Source organism: Pelophylax lessonae (assembly GCF_965119305.1).
Source record: "Pelophylax lessonae genome assembly, chromosome: 8".
Classification (NCBI taxonomy): domain Eukaryota; kingdom Metazoa; phylum Chordata; class Amphibia; order Anura; family Ranidae; genus Pelophylax; species Pelophylax lessonae.
The window spans coordinates 264,991,045-265,008,276 of NC_138775.1; the positions used below are offsets into that span (position 1 = coordinate 264,991,045).

Sequence of the window (17,232 nt, forward strand, 5' to 3'; positions counted from 1 at the left end):
GTGTAAAAACAAGGAAGGCGAAGTATGCCAAGCAACAGATAATAAATATAGCTGGGTAAATCCTGGGTTACATATAAAAGGAGAAAATTTGAAGGATTCAAAAGGGGGAGAAGACAAAAAAAAAAAGTTTTAAAAAATATAAAACCTGAAAGACAACGGCATAGTAAGCTGGTGTACATTGCATACTAACTCATTATGAAATTCTTACCTTAGAACAAAGCCCCCGCAGCGCCCCCTCGTACACCGCAGACACAGACGACATGTAAACCCATCTACCTACCGGGTCTGCGTCCACTGGCCATCTGATAGGCCGGAGCCATGATGACTACATTCCCACGCATGCCCATGGTAGCCGTCGTTCTTTCAGAGCGCATGCACCAATGATCTCACTGGCTGCATGCAAAGTAAATATCTCCTAAACGGTGCATGTTTAGGAGACATTTACACCCTTTAGCTAAGCCTTGTCATAGGCTTACCTATAAGTTACAGAGGAAGCTTTACTTCTTTAAGAAAAAAAAAAAAAAGAAAAAAAAAAACAAACAAACCCCAGATTATGGGTAGGGGGAGTGAGGGTGAAGAGGTGTCAAATGTATCTGTCTGGGGAAGGAGGGTTTGTAAAGGATGCAAAGGGAGGTTTTAGTACAAAATTGCCAATGGAACGCACCTTTTAAAAGCCAAATCTACTTCTATAATGGGGAAGAAGGGGAGGAAAAGAGAGGGGGGGGGGGAGGAAAAGAGAGGGAGGGGGGGGGGAGGAAAAGGGAGGGAAGGAAAAGAGAGGGAGGGAGGGAGGGAAGGAAAAGAGAGGGAGGGAGGGAGGGAGGGAAGGAAAAGAGAGGGAGGGAGGGAGGGAGGGAGGGAAGGAAGGAAAAGAAAAGAGAGGGAGGGAGGGGGGGGGAAGGAAAAGAGAGGGAGGGAGGGGGGGGGAGGAAAAGAGAGGGAGGGAGGGGGGGAGGGAGGGGGGGGGGAGGAAAAGAGAGGGAGGGAGGGGGGGGAAGGAAAAGAGAGGGAGGGAGGGGGGGGGAAGGAAAAGAGAGGGAGGGAGGGGGGGGGGGGGAAGGAAAAGAGAGGGGGGGGGGAAGGAAAAGAGAGGGAGGGAGGGAGGGAGGGAGGGAGGGAGGAGGGAGGGAGGGAGGGAGGAAAAGAGAGGGAGGGAGGGAGGGAGGGAGGGAGGAAAAGAGAGGGAGGGAGGGAGGGAGGGAAGAAAAGAGAGGGAGGGAGGGAGGGAGGGAAGAAAAGAGAGGGAGGGAGGGAGGGATGAAAAGAGAGGGAGGGAGGGAGGGATGAAAAGAGAGGGAGGGAGGGAGGGATGAAAAGAGAGGGAGGGAGGGATGAAAAGAGAGGGAGGGAGAGGGAGGGAGAGGGAGGGAGGGAGGGAGGGAGGGAGGGAGGAAAAGAGAGGGAGGGGGGGGGGGGAGGAAAAGAGAGGGAGGGGGGGGGGGGAGGAAAAGAGAGGGAGGGGGGGGAGGAAAAGAGAGGGAGGGAGGGAGGAAAAGAGAGGGAGGGAGGAAAAGAGAGGGAGGGAGGAAAAGAGAGGGAGGGAGGGAGGGAGGGGGGGAGGAAAAGAGAGGGAGGGAGGGAGGGGGGGGGGAAGGAAAAGAGAGGGAGGGAGGGAGGGGGGGGAAGGAAAAGAGGGAGGGAGAGAGGGAGGGGGGGGGGGGAAAGGAAAAGAGAGGGAGGGGGGGGAAGGAGGAGGGAGGGAGGGGAGGGAGGAAAAGAGAGGGAGGGAGGGAGGGGGAGGGAGGAGGAAAAGAAGGGGGGGGGAGGGAGGAAAAGAAGGGGGGGGAGGGAGGAAAAGAAGGGGGGGAGGGAGGAAAAGAAGGGGGGGAGGGAGGAAAAGAAGGGGGGGGAGGGAGGAAAAAGAAGGGGGGGAGGGAGGAAAAGAAGGGGGGGGAGAGGAAAAGAAGGGGGGGGGGAGGAAAAGAAGGGGGGGAGGGAGGAAAAGAAGGGGGGGAGGGAGGAAAAGAAGGGGGGGGAGGGAGGAAAAGAAGGGGGGGGAGGGAGGAAAAGAAGGGGGGGAGGGAGGAAAAGAAGGGGGGGGAGGGAGGAAAAGAAGGGGGGGGAGGGGAGGAAAAGAAGGGGGGGGAGGGAGGAAAAGAAGGGGGGGGAGGGAGGAAAGAAGGGGGGGGAGGAAAAGAAGGGGGGGGAGGGAGGAAAAGAAGGGGGGGGAGGGAGGAAAAGAGGGGGGGAGGGAGGAAAAGAGGGGGGGGGAGGGAGGAAAAGAGGGGGGGGAGGGAGGAAAAGAGGGGGGGGAGGGAGGAAAAGAGGGGGGGGAGGGAGGAAAAGAGGGGGGGGAGGGAGGAAAAGAAGGGGGGGAGGGAGGAAAAGAAGGGGGGGAGGGAGGAAAAGAAGGGGGGGGAGGGAGGAAAAAGAAGGGGGGGGAGGGAGGAAAAGAAGGGGGGGGAGGGAGGAAAAGAAGGGGGGGGAGGGAGGAAAAGAAGGGGGGGAGGGAGGAAAAGAAGGGGGGGGGGAGCAAATTAGGTCAGATTGCCACAAGATTTCTTTGGCTAAGGGGCCATCTCTCAGTCCCCTATCTTCCCTGGAACTACCACTATTTTATTCTCTAGGGTGTCTGCTTCCAGAAATTCTAGGTTTGGGGGTTTTACATCATTTTTAGGGCAAAAATACACACAAACTGCTCTGGCAGTGAAACAGTTATTGCTGCCTGCATAGTTCCAGGGCCAATGCCACTTGGTAGAGCCAGCAGCCTGACAGTCTATTTTTTTAGCTGCCTACAAGGGTGGCATTGTGACCACCACTGAAAGGGTTCAAACCTACTGACCAACGTAAGGGGTTGCTGAGTATTAGTAAGTGTTCCCAGCAAATAATTTTAGGGGATCCTCTCGTGGGGGGATGGTGGGGGGGGAAGGTTAAGAAAGTCTGGTGTAGTATATAATGGACCTTTACTGGTCTTTAGATGTACCCCACTTCACTGGTCATATTGTTCAATATTGTATATCTTGACTGAGAAAATAGATTTAACTAACCTTGAGAAAGAATAAAACAAAATAAAAAAGGGGGGCCAATTGCCTGGCAATCATACTATTATATTAGAACTATAGGCAAAACCCCCCCCCCCATTTTGGATAAAGTAAGGGAGGGATATAACCCCTTTTTTTTATTCGTCATCTCTGTCCCAGTGTGGAGATTTCCCTTCACTTCCTGTCCCATAGCCAAACAGGAAGTCCCCTTTGGAAGATTTCCCCTCTTACTTTTTCTGGGGACAACTCAAAATTTGGTATTTTCTTTTACTTTTAATAATGGTAAACAGGACAAATCGAGAGGATGAATCCCCTACATGGGGGGCACAGACAGCAATAAAAACTGACAGGGGTTTAAATCCCTCTCCACTCTAATAAAAAAAAAAAACAAGTTTTTCCCTTAGTTTTATTTTAATGTCCCTTTCACACCTGAAACGTGTGTTTTCCCTTGTACCTATGCATGCATTTGATGTGCGTTCTTCTATCGGCATTAGTCCTGTAAGGTCACTTCTTTCCTTGCGCTTCTATGTGAACTGTAAAGTGTTGCAGTGCATTTTTGCACAATTGCAGTGCGGGAAATTGCAGCATGCTGCACTGGTGTGAACTATGCCCATAGGATAGCCTGGATTTTGGACTGTCTATGCAGTTGGAGTGCAGTCTAAAATGCATCCAAAAATGCATCCCACTGCGTTTAGTGTGAAAGGGTCCCAATACTTTGTGAATCACTAACCCTGAACTAGAACAACCCTTTATAATCAAATACAACCTACACCTCCATATTCTAACTCATTCACCCCACACCCAGCACCTCTAAATACAGTAGCCCACACCCCCAATATAGAAGCCAACATGACAAACACCGCCTGCACTGCACACCCCCCTCCCTCCAAAATACAACAATCCACTTACCCCATACACAGTCACCCCCCCCCCCCCCAATACAGCAGCCCACTCACCCCACCCACAGCCTGCACCCCCAATACAGCAGCCCACTCACCCCATACACAGCCTGCACCCCCAACACAGCAGCCCACTCACCCCATACACAGCCTGCACCCCCAATACAGCAGCCCACTCACCCCATAAAGCAGCCCACTCACCCCATAAAGCAGCCTGCACCCCCAATACAGCAGCCCACTCACCCCATACACAGCCTGCACCCCCCAAGCAGGTGAGCAGGGCCATTAGAGGTGGACTCAAGAGACAGAATCATTAGTGTGACACAGGGGCCCCCCATGCCACCCAGCCCCCACACTTACCAGGCTGCCGTCGCTCTTGCGGCTCCTCCCCATGGTCAGCGCTGCTCCCCCACACTCCTCCGACATAAGGGATGAAAACTGTGGGATAAGAGCAAGACAGTGAGCCACACCAGCACCTCATGCCTACCTACCTTTATACAGCCAGCACCTACCTACCTTACCTGTATACAACCAGCCAGCAACTCGCTCCTACCTTTATAATACCAACCAGCACCCCGCACTTACCTACCTTTATAGTACTAGCCAGCACCTTGTGCCCACCTACCTTTATACAACCAGCCAGCACCCACCTACCTTTATACAACCAGCCAGCACCCTGCACCCACCTACCTTTATACAACCAGCCAGCACCTTGCGCCCACCTACCTTTATACAACCAGCACCTTGCGCCCACCTACCTTTATACAACCAGCACCTTGCGCCCACCTACCTTTATACAAACAGCCAGCACCCTGCGCCTACTTCCTTTTATACAACCAGCCAGCACCCCACACACATACCTTTATACAACCAGCCAGCACCCTGCGCCCTCCTACCTTTATAGTACCAGCCAGCACCCTTCACATACCTACTTTTATAGTACCAGCACCCTGCGCCTACCTACCTTTATACATCCAGCCAACACCCCATTCACACACCTACCTTTATACAGCCAGCAAGCACCCCACACACACCTACCTGCCTACCTTTATGCGGCCAGCAAGCACCCCACACACCTACCTGCCTACCTTTATACGGCCAGCAAGCAGCCACCTATCACTCACCTTTATATCACCTCCCACTGACCGCCCTTCTCCCGGCCAGAAGCCGCATACACGTGCCTCTCGCTGCCCGCAGCCCCGCCCCCTCCCGCACAGGTGTGCCGCCCTCCTGATTATCATTGTACCGGGGCCGCTGATTGTACCGAGCACAGCTGACTCCTAGCAGCACGATCCGCTCATTAACGGATCAACAGAACAAACACATCGCCTATAGAGAAGCCGCCTGCAGCCTCAGGGCCCGACAATTGCTGCACCCCAGCGATCTGTACAATAATACACCCCATACATTACACAGCCCCGATTATATCTGCAGATCATTTCTGGTTTAATATCATTTTCTGTATACCAGGTAATGCTGCCCATACACGCCGAATAGAATTGTACTGATCGCACTATGTGCAGCCTGACCAACAGACATTGTTTCCTGACAAAGAATATTCCATACTGGTGGAAATGGCACCGAATTTCCCCAAATTGAGATTATTTTTTGTGGTGCCATTAAATTGTCTTTGCTTAAATAATCATTTAAAAATATATCTACAACTGAGCATTTGTTTTTGGATGGATGGCTAGTATAGGGGTTACATTATATTTAAACGCCAATTTAAATCTTCGCCTTGCAGGAACGTACATCCATTTTGAATGCACGCTCCAAACGCGCTAGGACAGCGAGAAAAAATTGGTGGCAAGTCAGAATTTTGGTTCTTGGTTGCCCACTATATTCAATGTGTTTCTTTAATAAAACACACATCATTGGGCCCTTAGCCCAGGTTCATATTGGTCCAACTTGACATGTCCAAATCGCAATGCCGACTTTGCAGCGCCACATCGATTCCCAAAAGTAGTTTCTATACCACCGATGTCTGTGAAATCTCCCCCGAAGTTGGACTGATATACCGCCCTGAAACCATGCGAGTTTAGCTGAACTCGCACAATTTCAACCAAGTGGGATTGTAAAGCCTCAAGGGTTTTTACCTTCAGGCCGGGTTCACATATCATACGGGTTTGTGCCTGGGGTCCGGTGTGTGTCTATTCACCATTTTAGGTGTGATTCAGGTCCGAATATTTGCCTGAATTTGCACCTGAACCGGACCCAAACATGCACAGGACCCTTTTGCAATCCGATCTGCGGCCATCCCGATCCGGTGTGAACCGACTCCATTATGAGCCAGTCACACTCGCATGTCATGCGAACTGAATGCTGGAAACCCGCATCCAACTTGCACATATGTACCGGTTCACACATACGCGATGACAGACATTGCATGTGATTTGGAGCGCACTGCTCTGCAAATCACATGCGATCTCTGTGGGTTGCCAATTCAGCCATACAGATTTTAAGGCTGAATTCGCATCGCATTCAGATCAAACCCTTTTAGGATCCACACCAGAATCAGATCACATGGGTGTTCACACCTTTGCATTTCGATTCATATCCGAACTGACAGTTTGTACTGCGATTTGCAAACTGATCTGGGGGTTTTGTTAACTTCGTATTGACACCCCCAGCGATTCGCATATGGCAGTGTCAACTGTCTGTGATTTGAGTGCGATACGGGAACCCGCAGTGGATTCACAGGGTTCCCGTATCGCATATGTGTGAACCAAGACTTAGTGAACCCAGTCTAATGCATTCTATGCATTATAGCAGTGGTCCTCAACTCCGGTCCTCAGGGCCCACTAACAGGCTATATTTTAAGTATTACCTTGGGGAGATGCAGACTAGAGTACTGCAATCACTGAGCAGAAAATCATATCACCTGGGATATATTTCAGTTATCTTGCAAACCTGGCCTGTTACTGCCCTGAGGACCAGGGTTGAGGACCACTGCATTATAGCATAAGTTCACTTTGCAGGTAAACAATGGCTTTTCATTCTTTTTCTTTTTTGGAGCATGTAGAGCAGGGGTCTTCAAACTATGACCCTCTAGTTGTTCAGGAACTACAATTCCCATCATGCCTAGTCATCAGGGGAGGACTGGGCCAGGGGGGAAATTGCCCCCGGGCCGCTCTGATGCCCCATAAAAAGGCTGCACCGCTTCTGTCACAGACATGCCTAAAGGATTCCTAGTAAGGAAAAGTAAAAAGTCCCTGCCGCTGACCTACTGAGTGCGGGATAAAGACAAGGACATAGCGCAGGCCCCCCCCCCCCCAGCATGGATGGAGTAAACTGTGTCTAAGCAGAGGTTCCATGCCCCACTCAAGACTCCTCTGCCCCGGTCAGCCCCGGTCAGCCCCAACCGAGCTGTCCCAGCTCCCCCCAACCTCCCCCTGGATTCAGCCAGTAAGACGAGAGATTCTACAGCAGGGCTTTAGTGTGGAATGCGGGTCAGGTGGAGGATTGGGGGGGGGGGTGAGGGAGAGTGGGAAGAGGGCAGATTAGCTGCATCATGGGCCTCTGCTTTGTAATTGCCCCCTGGGCTGAAAGTTGCCAGTCTGCCCCTGCTAGTCATGGCTGTGAATGTCAGAGTTTTACATTGCCTCATGGGATATGTAGTTCGGCAACAGCTGGAAGGCCGTAGTTTGAGGATCCCTGATGTAGACCATTGCACCAGCCATCAGCAGATCTCTGGTGCCATACACGTTTCCTGCAGGTCTGTCAGTGTATCTGTGTGCCCGTACATCCCATACAGGTAAGCAGATACTCTGACTGGATGGGTCAATGAACTATCTTAGCGCTGTGGTAGTTCATTGAGAACTATAAGAATGTAGTTCATTCAGCACACAACTCTAAATGAATGGTACGGCCGCACCGATTTTAAAAGTGACAGCGATTACGGGGAAATTCTCTTCATGCTGCTATTGGAGGGGGAGGGGGGAGGGAAAATGTGAACTTATCCTTTGTAAAAAACCTTTTCTGCTGCAAGATCCCCCAACTCCCCTTATTCTTACCTGAGCCCAATCTAATTACATGCACGAGAGCCACTGTCTCCCTCCCCATTGGGCAGATTGATAGCAGTGGGAGCCATTGGCTTAATCAAATGCTGCAATGAGAGAGCAGGGGCTGAGTTGCCCCAGTCTGTGTCAACAGACGCAGACAGAGTGGCTCAAAAATCAAAATCAAACTTTTTTGGAAACAATGCAAAACGTTATGTTTGGCGTAAAAGCAACACAGCTCATCACCCTGAACACACCATCCCCACTGTCAAACATGGTGGTGGCAGCATCATGGTTTGGGCCTGCTTTTCTTCAGCAGGGACAGGGGAAGAGGGTTAAAATTGATGGGAAGATGGATGGAGCCAAATACAGGACCATTCTGGAAGAAAACCTGATAGAGTCTGCAAAAGACCTGAGACTGGGACGGAGATTTGTCTTCCAACAAGACAATGATCCAAAACAAAGCAAAATCTACAATGGAATGGTTCACAAATAAACATATCCAGGTATTAGAATGGCCAAGTCAAAGTCCAGACCTGAATCCAATCGAGAATCTGTGGAAAGAACTGAAAACTGCTGTTCACAAACACTCTCCATCCAACCTCACTGAGCTCGAGCTGTTTTGCAAGGAGAAATGGGCAAAAACTTCAGTCTCTCGATGTGAAAAACTGATAGAGACATACCCCAAGCGACTTACAGCTGTAATCGCAGCAAAAGGTGGCGCTACAAAATATTAACTTAAGGGGGCTGAATAATTTTGCACGCCCAATTTTTCAGTTTTTTATTTGTTAAAAAAGTTTGAAATATCCAATAAATTTCATTCCACTTCATGATTGTGTCCCAATCATGGTTCTAATCGGTGTGACGCCGACTTTGCGGTGCCGCATCAATATGAACAAGTAGTTCCTGCACTACTTTAGGTGATTTCAAGTGCAACTTGCATAGACATCTGTGCATGAAGCCACACAGATGTCTTTCAAGTTGCACCCGAAGTCACACCGACACGCGGCTTTGAAATTGTGCAATTTCAGATTAAGTCGCACAATTTCAAAGCCAAAGTCAATGTAAATGAGGGCTTAAAGCAGAGTTCCGCTCATTTTTGTGTTTATTAGAAGTCAGCAACTACAAAAAGTGTATCTGCTAACTTTTAACACACACTCACCTGTCCCATGGTCCAGCGATGGAGCCCCCCCCCCCCAAAGCCTCGTTCCTCTCCCTCTCCTCTCCGCCGCGCCAGCATTGCAAGTGTAGGCATCCGGCTGTGACAGCTTGCAGGTTCACAGCCAGGTGCGCAATGCTAATGCACGAGCCGCCCAGCGCCTTTCCATTGGTCGGGCAAGCTTCTGGGACCTGTGATGTGCCCCAGAAGTTTGCAAGGAGGGAGGGGGAGAGGAGAACTTCTGCTTGAGCCGTCTAGGTACCTGCTCCCCGCTTCCTCCAAAAGTAACATACCAAATGTGTTATATTTGGGAGGGAGGGGGGGAGGGGTGAGGAGTGTTTAACCACTTAAGCCCCAGCCCTATTTCGGACACTTTTAGTTAAAACCAGTATTTTTTCCTAGAAAACTACTTAGAACCCCCAAACATTATATATATTTTTTTAGCAAAGACTCTGGAGAATAAAATGTCGGTCATTGCAATATTTTTTGTCACGCGGTATTTGCGCAGCGGTCTTTAAAACGCCATTTATTTGGAAAAATTTTTGAAAAATCACATTTCACTGCATTTAAAAAATACTAAACAGTAAAGTTAGCCCAATTTTTTTTGTATATTGTGAAAGATGATGTCATGCAGAGTAAATAGATACCCAACATGTTACGGTTTAAAATTGCGCCCCCCCCCCGGTGGGATGGCGACAAACTACGGTCAATAGAGATCTCAATAGGCGACGCTTTAAATTTTAACGGTTACCAGTTTAGAGTTAGAGTATAGCTCTTTTTTTTTTAATTATTGCCCACGCTCTGGCGATCGCGGTGATACCTCACATGTGTGGTTTGAACAGCGATTTCATTCGCGGCTCGAATTATTTGTGCGCGAACTAACGGTGACGGGGGCGGCTAAAAATGTTTTTTTTCCTATTTTATTTTTTTTTTACTTTATTACAGGTTTAAAAAAAAAAAAAAATCTGATCACTTTTATTGCTGTCACAAGCAATGTAAACATCCCTTGTGACACCAATATGCAGTGACAGGTACTCTTTATGGAGGGATCGAGGGTCTAAAAGACCCTAGACTCCTCCACTACACTTCCATGTATGCAAAACGCCGAAAACGGCGTTTTTGCATACAGCCGGTTTTTAAATTTGCCGCCTTTTGCAGCACAGTAACCCGGAAGTGACGTCATGGACGCCGCCTCCGGGTTACGTCATCGGAGACCCGATCGAAGCCGCTTCCGGCATTCATCGGGACTCTATCCAGCCGGCGGACGTGCCGGCTGGGTGCTCGGGGCTCCCGGTGGGACGGGAGCCCCGAGAAAAGTCACAGAAGGCGGCGGGAGGGGGGGGGCGTCCCGGACCGCAACCCCAGGTAACGATCGAGCGGCTCCCGAGCCGCATCGGTCATTACCGACGGAAAGCCGACCGTTGGCTCTAAACCACGGTACTGGGATGGGGTCTCTAGCTAGAGGCATCATCCCGGTATAACCCCGCAAAGTTTGCCGACGTAGGGCTACGTCACTTTGCGGTAAGTGGTTAAAGCAGAAAATTGGTCAGTTCAGCAGGGACCAGCCAAATTTCAATTCATGTATGGACACGGAGGTTGAACAGATGTTGATGCCTATTGACTTCTTTACAACCACCCTGTCAGATTTCCCTGCTGGATCAGCGCTGCAGGCTATAATCTGCAACAATGATCAGTGTATTCCGATGGCGGGGAAGTCTCCCCACTGTCCAGAATACAATAGCCACACCTCCCAACTTTTTGAGCTGGGAATGAGGGACACTTGCAAAAGTATATAGGCCCAGGACACACCTCCTGCCACGCCCCCTTAAAGGAGAATTAAATATGAAAAAGAAAAAGTTATAGCCACAAGTCATTTTTTTTTTTAAACTGCTACTCTTCCTTTTTACTGGCTTTTGAAATTTACAAATGCAGCAACCTAGAAGTTTGATGAAAGGTTTAGCACTGGGAAACACTTTTTAAAAGATAAATAATGCATTTTATATACAACTATATAGATCAGAGCAAAATGAGGGACAAATGAGTAGGAAAGAGGGACTTTGTTCCAAATCAGGGACAGTCCCTGGAAATCCGGGACAGATGGGAGCTATGTAATACCTCAGTGAGGAGGATTCCTCCATCCACATGGAATGTGGAAATTGGGGTATTGGGTCCATTTTTTGTTCAACCGGCAGATTTAATAAAAAAATAAAAAAAAAAAAAAAATCGGACTCATCTATGGACAGGAAGTGAATTAATGGTAGGAATAACAGGTAAAATAAAGAGAAAAAAAAAAAAAAAAGATGACTCAAAAGCTGCAATACTATCCATTTTTGTTCTTGGGTTTAACAACCGGTGGTTGAGCCATGTTTTTACTCCCCCATAAGCTGCAAAGGCAACCATTTGGGGGCATACACATGCCATGGCCACAATGCTGTGCATCACAGCATGGCAAAATATTTCTCCTCCAGTGGTGTTCAACAGGCAGTAGCATCAGCAGAATCACCTACGAAAAGCATTCAATCTTCAGAGGGCAACACTTGTGTAAACGAGCCCTTTAGTGCTGGTTCACACGGATGCAGTGCAGGAAACTACACGATTCGGACAGGAATCCTACGGCATTCCTGTTCAAACCACATGCGATTCCTTGCAGTGCAATTTGAGCCCATTCGTTTTGTATAGCTCAAAATGGCACCGCACCCGCACCAAAAAGGTGCATGCACCTATTTTTTTGCTGCACTAAAATTGGTTCCATTTTGCCAATCACACTGCGTTTTGCGACCCGTTTTTGGGGTGTCGTTAACATTGATACCCACAGTGGTTTGCATGAACTGAATGCGATTGTAATGCGGGAGGGAAACAGGAATCATTGCAAATCCTGCATCGCATCAGTGTGAACCGATACTTAAATCTGGGTTCTTGTATTAATAAACAGATTAGACCAATCTGAGTAGATCCCCTGGGAAGCTTAAATTTGATTGGACTGGCCATAATATTTTTGTTTCTGCTTTTACAGTCAAGATATTTTTAGAACATGCAGTAAGAAAAAAAAAAAAAAAAGATGAAATGGCCATGTTAACAAAAATCACAATTTGGATCAATTGAAACTGCAAATGCAAGGAGCCATTATTATACAATATTAAAAAATAAATATTTAAAATATAAAAAAAATACATAAAAAATAAATGTAAAAAAAAAATCCCCTGCGAGGCAATGGCATAATATACTAGTATGCATTGCCTACTAGCACATTATAAAATAAATATTTAATATATAAAATAAATATCTAAAAAATAAATGTAAAAAAAATCCCCTGCCAGGCAATGGCATAATATACTAGTATGCATTGCCTACTAGCACATTATAAAATAAATATTTAAAATATAAAATAAATATATAAAAAATAAATGTAAAAAAAAAATCCCCTGCGAGGCAATGGCATAATATACTAGTATGCATTGCCTACTAGCACATTATAAAATAAATATTTAAAATATAAAATAAATATATAAAAAATAAATGTAAAAAAAAATCCCCTGCGAGGCAATGGCATAATATACTAGTATGCATTGCCTACTAGCACATTATAAAATAAATATTTAAAATATAAAATAAATATATAAAAAATAAATGTAAAAAAAAAAATCCCCTGCGAGGCAATGGCATAATATACTAGTATGCATTGCCTACTAGCACAGTATAAAATAAATATTTAAAATATAAAATAAATATATAAAAAATAAATGTAAAAAAAATCCCCTGCGAGGCTATGGCATAATATACTAGTATGCATTGCCTACTAGCACATTATAAAATAAATATTTAAAATATAAAATAAATATATAAAAAATAAATGTAAAAAAAATCCCCTGCCAGGCAATAGCATAATATACTAGTATGCATTGCCTACTAGCACATTATAAAATAAATATTTAAAATATAAAATAAATATATAAAAAATAAATGTAAAAAAAAAATCCCCTGCGAGGCAATGGCATAATATACTAGTATGCATTGCCTACTAGCACATTATAAAATAAATATTTAAAATATAAAATAAATATATAAAAAATAAATGTAAAAAAAAATCCCCTGCGAGGCAATGGCATAATATACTAGTATGCATTGCCTACTAGCACATTATAAAATAAATATTTAAAATATAAAATAAATATATAAAAAATAAATGTAAAAAAAAAATCCCCTGCCAGGCAATGGCATAATATACTAGTATGCATTGCCTACTAGCACATTATAAAATAAATATTTAAAATATAAAATAAATATATAAAAAATAAATGTAAAAAAAATCCCCTGCCAGGCAATGGCATAATATACTAGTATGCATTGCCTACTAGCACATTATAAAATAAATATTTAAAATATAAAATAAATATATAAAAAATAAATGTAAAAAAAAAATCCCCTGCGAGGCAATGGCATAATATACTAGTATGCATTGCCTACTAGCACATTATAAAATAAATATTTAAAATATAAAATAAATATATAAAAAATAAATGTAAAAAAAAATCCCCTGCGAGGCAATGGCATAATATACTAGTATGCATTGCCTACTAGCACATTATAAAATAAATATTTAAAATATAAAATAAATATATAAAAAATAAATGTAAAAAAAAAATCCCCTGCCAGGCAATGGCATAATATACTAGTATGCATTGCCTACTAGCACATTATAAAATAAATATTTAAAATATAAAATAAATATATAAAAAATAAATGTAAAAAAAATCCCCTGCCAGGCAATGGCATAATATACTAGTATGCATTGCCTACTAGCACAGTATAAAATACTACCCTTAGAAGGAAGCCCTCCAATGGCGTGCTTTCACCGCTGACAGGCCTTCCATTTTCACCCAGTCTTCTTTCCAGGTTCACGGGCTCCAGCAGCTTGAATGACAATGACGTCACTCCAGCACATGCGTGCAAAAGTCACAGCCGCGGCACAGCACAGGTATGCCGTTCCTTCAGAGCGCACGCACCGGTGACGTCACCGGCTGCCAAAAGAGCGCATATCTCCTAAACGGTGCACATTTAGGAGATATTCATTTTACCTACAGGTAAGCTTTATTATGAGCTTACCTATAGGTATCAAAAATTACAAAGCAGGCTTTACTACTGCGATAATAATAATAATAATAATAATAATAATAATAATAAATTATGATAATGCATGAGCCATGAAAAAGAAATAAAATGGAAAATTAAAACATACACATGTGTGATCAGAGGCAGGGACTGCATGCACTTTTCTTCCCTGTGATAAAGGGATCACAAGCTTCTGATTCAACAAGTTTTCCCACCACCCCAGGGACCTCAATCATGTTCATGGACACAAATGACTGCTTTTCCAACAATATAACAAATTTCCTGGGAATTGTTAGTTATTCCGTTCACGTCTTAAGCTGGATACACACTATACAATTTTCTTTAGATTTACCAAAACCCTATAATATGAGGTCAGACCTAAACAATTTCAATTTGTATGCAGTCAGACATAGTTGAAGGTAAAGCCCCGTACACACGTACCGATTGTCGGCCGTAAATATTCGGCCGACGACCGATCGGCCGATTGTAGGCTTGTTAGTATGATGCTTCCGACAGCCGACAGCGCATTTTCGGCCGAACAGAATCTGTTGTTGCAGGCATTAAAATTTTTGTTGGCCAACACCAGAACGGCCGATTGTTGGCCAGTCAGTACAGATTTCGGCCAACAGACAGCAGATTAGCAAGACTGGGCATGCTCAGAAAAGAAAAAAGACAAGGAAAGTTAACCATCACATGACATCACTTCTGCAGTCGGCTGTTGTTGGCCGACAAAATTCATGTGCAGTCTTTTGCCGTTTTCAGCCAAACCGACAGCCCTGGACAAAAGACGGCCGATCGTTCGGCCGACGTTCGCTACGTGTGTACGGGGCTTTAATCTAAAGGAAATCTACCAACAAAAGTTGTATAGTGTGTATCCAGCTTTAGCAATGCAACAGATTTCATAAGGATTTTGCAGCGACTCCACTTACTGTGTTGATTTACTAAAACTGGAGAGTGCTAATGTGTGAAAGGGGCCTAAAGCTGAACTTCAAAAAACAAAAAATCCTTCCCCTGCAGCAGTTTTTTTTTTGTTCGACCCAGGTTAAATGAAAAAAAGTGTCAGCTCAGGTCGGAGCTGCTGTACTAATTATCCGATGGTAGTACAGCGATCTCCCCCGCTGAGCTATTGTGTTCTGACAGGGGGGCGCTGCGCTGCAGCCCCCCTGCAAGAACACATTTTTGTAATTGGCTGGCTGCCAGTTTCCAAGCGCGCACGGCCAGCTTGTGTCGGACCTGCTGCCATACACATGGGCCGAATATCGGATGGTTTTTATTAAACTGGCCAATGTCCCCACCATTCAGCCCATGTTTAGGCTTAAATCTAGGGGACAAGAAAAAAAGTTTTACTTACCGGATACTCCACTTCCCTGGCAAATGGCACTCCCTTCTGCTCCGGCAGTGGACTTTCCCCCGGTGTCCTCACATCCAATACAGGGTATGGCCCCTGCCAATGGTCCCTAATGACATCTAAAGGACCTTAGACCACTGGAGCATAGGAGGGTTGCAGTGCCAGAGTGCAGAGCAGAGGAGCCTGTGGGACTGGAGGATCAGGTAAGTAATAGGGCTTTTCATGGTCCCGTAGACCAGTATTTTTCAACCTTTTTCCAGTTGAGGCACCCTTTAAAATTCTGCACAATCTCGAGGCACCCCATTCTAAAATGTAAAAAAAAAAAAAAAAAAAAAAATGTATAGTTTTACATATAGCAGCAACATCTAAAACATGGGGCATCCAAGTGATTTATTCCTGGTAAACTGGTACTGACTAGTATTCTAGTGTTTCTTTTCTCCTTCAGTTTCTCTTCTTCTACTTGCCAATGTGACCCCCGTGCTAATGGAAAGGGGAAAAGTAAACAAGGATGCTATGAAAGCACCCGTCCTTCTCTTTATCAGCCAGTGATGTAATTGGTTGTCAGGGTGCCAGTTGGTTGACCTGGACAGTGCCCAAGGTTGTCAGGGTGCCAGTGGCTTGACCTGCACAGTGCCCAAGGTTGTCAGGATGCCAGTGGCTTGACCTGCACAGTGCCCAAGGTTGTCAGGGTGCCAGTGGCTTGATCTGCACAGTGCCCAAGGTTGTCAGGGTGCCAGTGGCTTGACCAACACAGTGCCCAAGTTTGTCAGGGTGCTAGTGGCTTGACCTGAACAGCGCCCAAGGTTTTCAGGGTGCCAGTGGCTTGACCTGCACAGTGCCCAAGTTTGTCGGGGTGCCAGTGGCTTCACCTGCACAGTGCCCAAGTTTGTCGGGGTGCCAGTGGCTTCACCTGCACAGTGCCCAAGGTTGTCAGGGAGCCAGTGGCTTGACCTGCACAGTGCCCAAGCTTGTCAGGATGCCAGTGGCTTGACCTGCACAGTGCCCAAGGTTGTCAGGGTGCCGACTGTCGCTTGACCTGCACAGTGCCCAAGGTTGTCAGGGTGCCAGTGGCTTGACCTGCACAGTGCCCAAGGTTGTCAGGATGCCAGTGGCTTGACCTGCACAGTGCCCAAGGTTGTCAGGATGCCAGTGGCTTGACCTGCACAGTGCCCAAGGTTGTCAGGGTGCCAGTGGCTTGATCTGCACAGTGCCAAGGGTTGTAATGCTGCTAAGCAAAAACCTTTGGCAATTCCTAGCCATTTTGCCAAGGCACCCCTGAAGAACCCAGGAGGCACCCTGGTTGAAAAAGGCTGCCCTAGACATAAAGGAGACGCTAACACTTGAAGTGCAGGCACAGTCCCACTACAAGGGAGGACTTTTTTTTCCATTTTACAGAGTTCAGCTTTAATGAGAAAATAAAAGCGGAGGTAATTTACAAAGAGTGCCTGCGTTAAGGTACTGCCGCGTGAACATTTTAAAAATGGCAGCCTTGTGAGCGGTTACTAGCAGAGAATGGACTGCAGAGTATTGCAATACATATGCTGTATATTGCAGTGAATGCCCTGCCTATAGGGCACCTTATCACCTGGTCACGTGGAGGCCTAAAGAAGTGACTGATCACTTCGCAAAGTGAATTACAGTAAATAAAGGGAACTTCTGTTTACTTCAAATACTCCATTTAAAAAGTGCAAGGGAAATGAATACCATTTTTGTGCTCATTACAGGCGGTCCCCGGGTT

At 46.0% G+C, this 17,232-nt stretch overlaps 1 protein-coding gene across 1 annotated transcript in view; it reads right to left on the reverse strand.

Moving 5' to 3' along the window:
• The window catches only part of LHX8 (LIM homeobox 8), a gene marked incomplete at its 5' end in the record, with an annotated part of 93,545 nt that overhangs the window by 29,042 nt on the left and 47,271 nt on the right, over positions 1-17,232 (reverse strand). Inside the window, one exon of the mRNA XM_082266362.1 lies at positions 4,241-4,318. Coding sequence (XP_082122488.1) covers positions 4,241-4,318 — 78 coding nt within the window. The remainder of the gene's footprint in view (positions 1-4,240; positions 4,319-17,232) is intronic.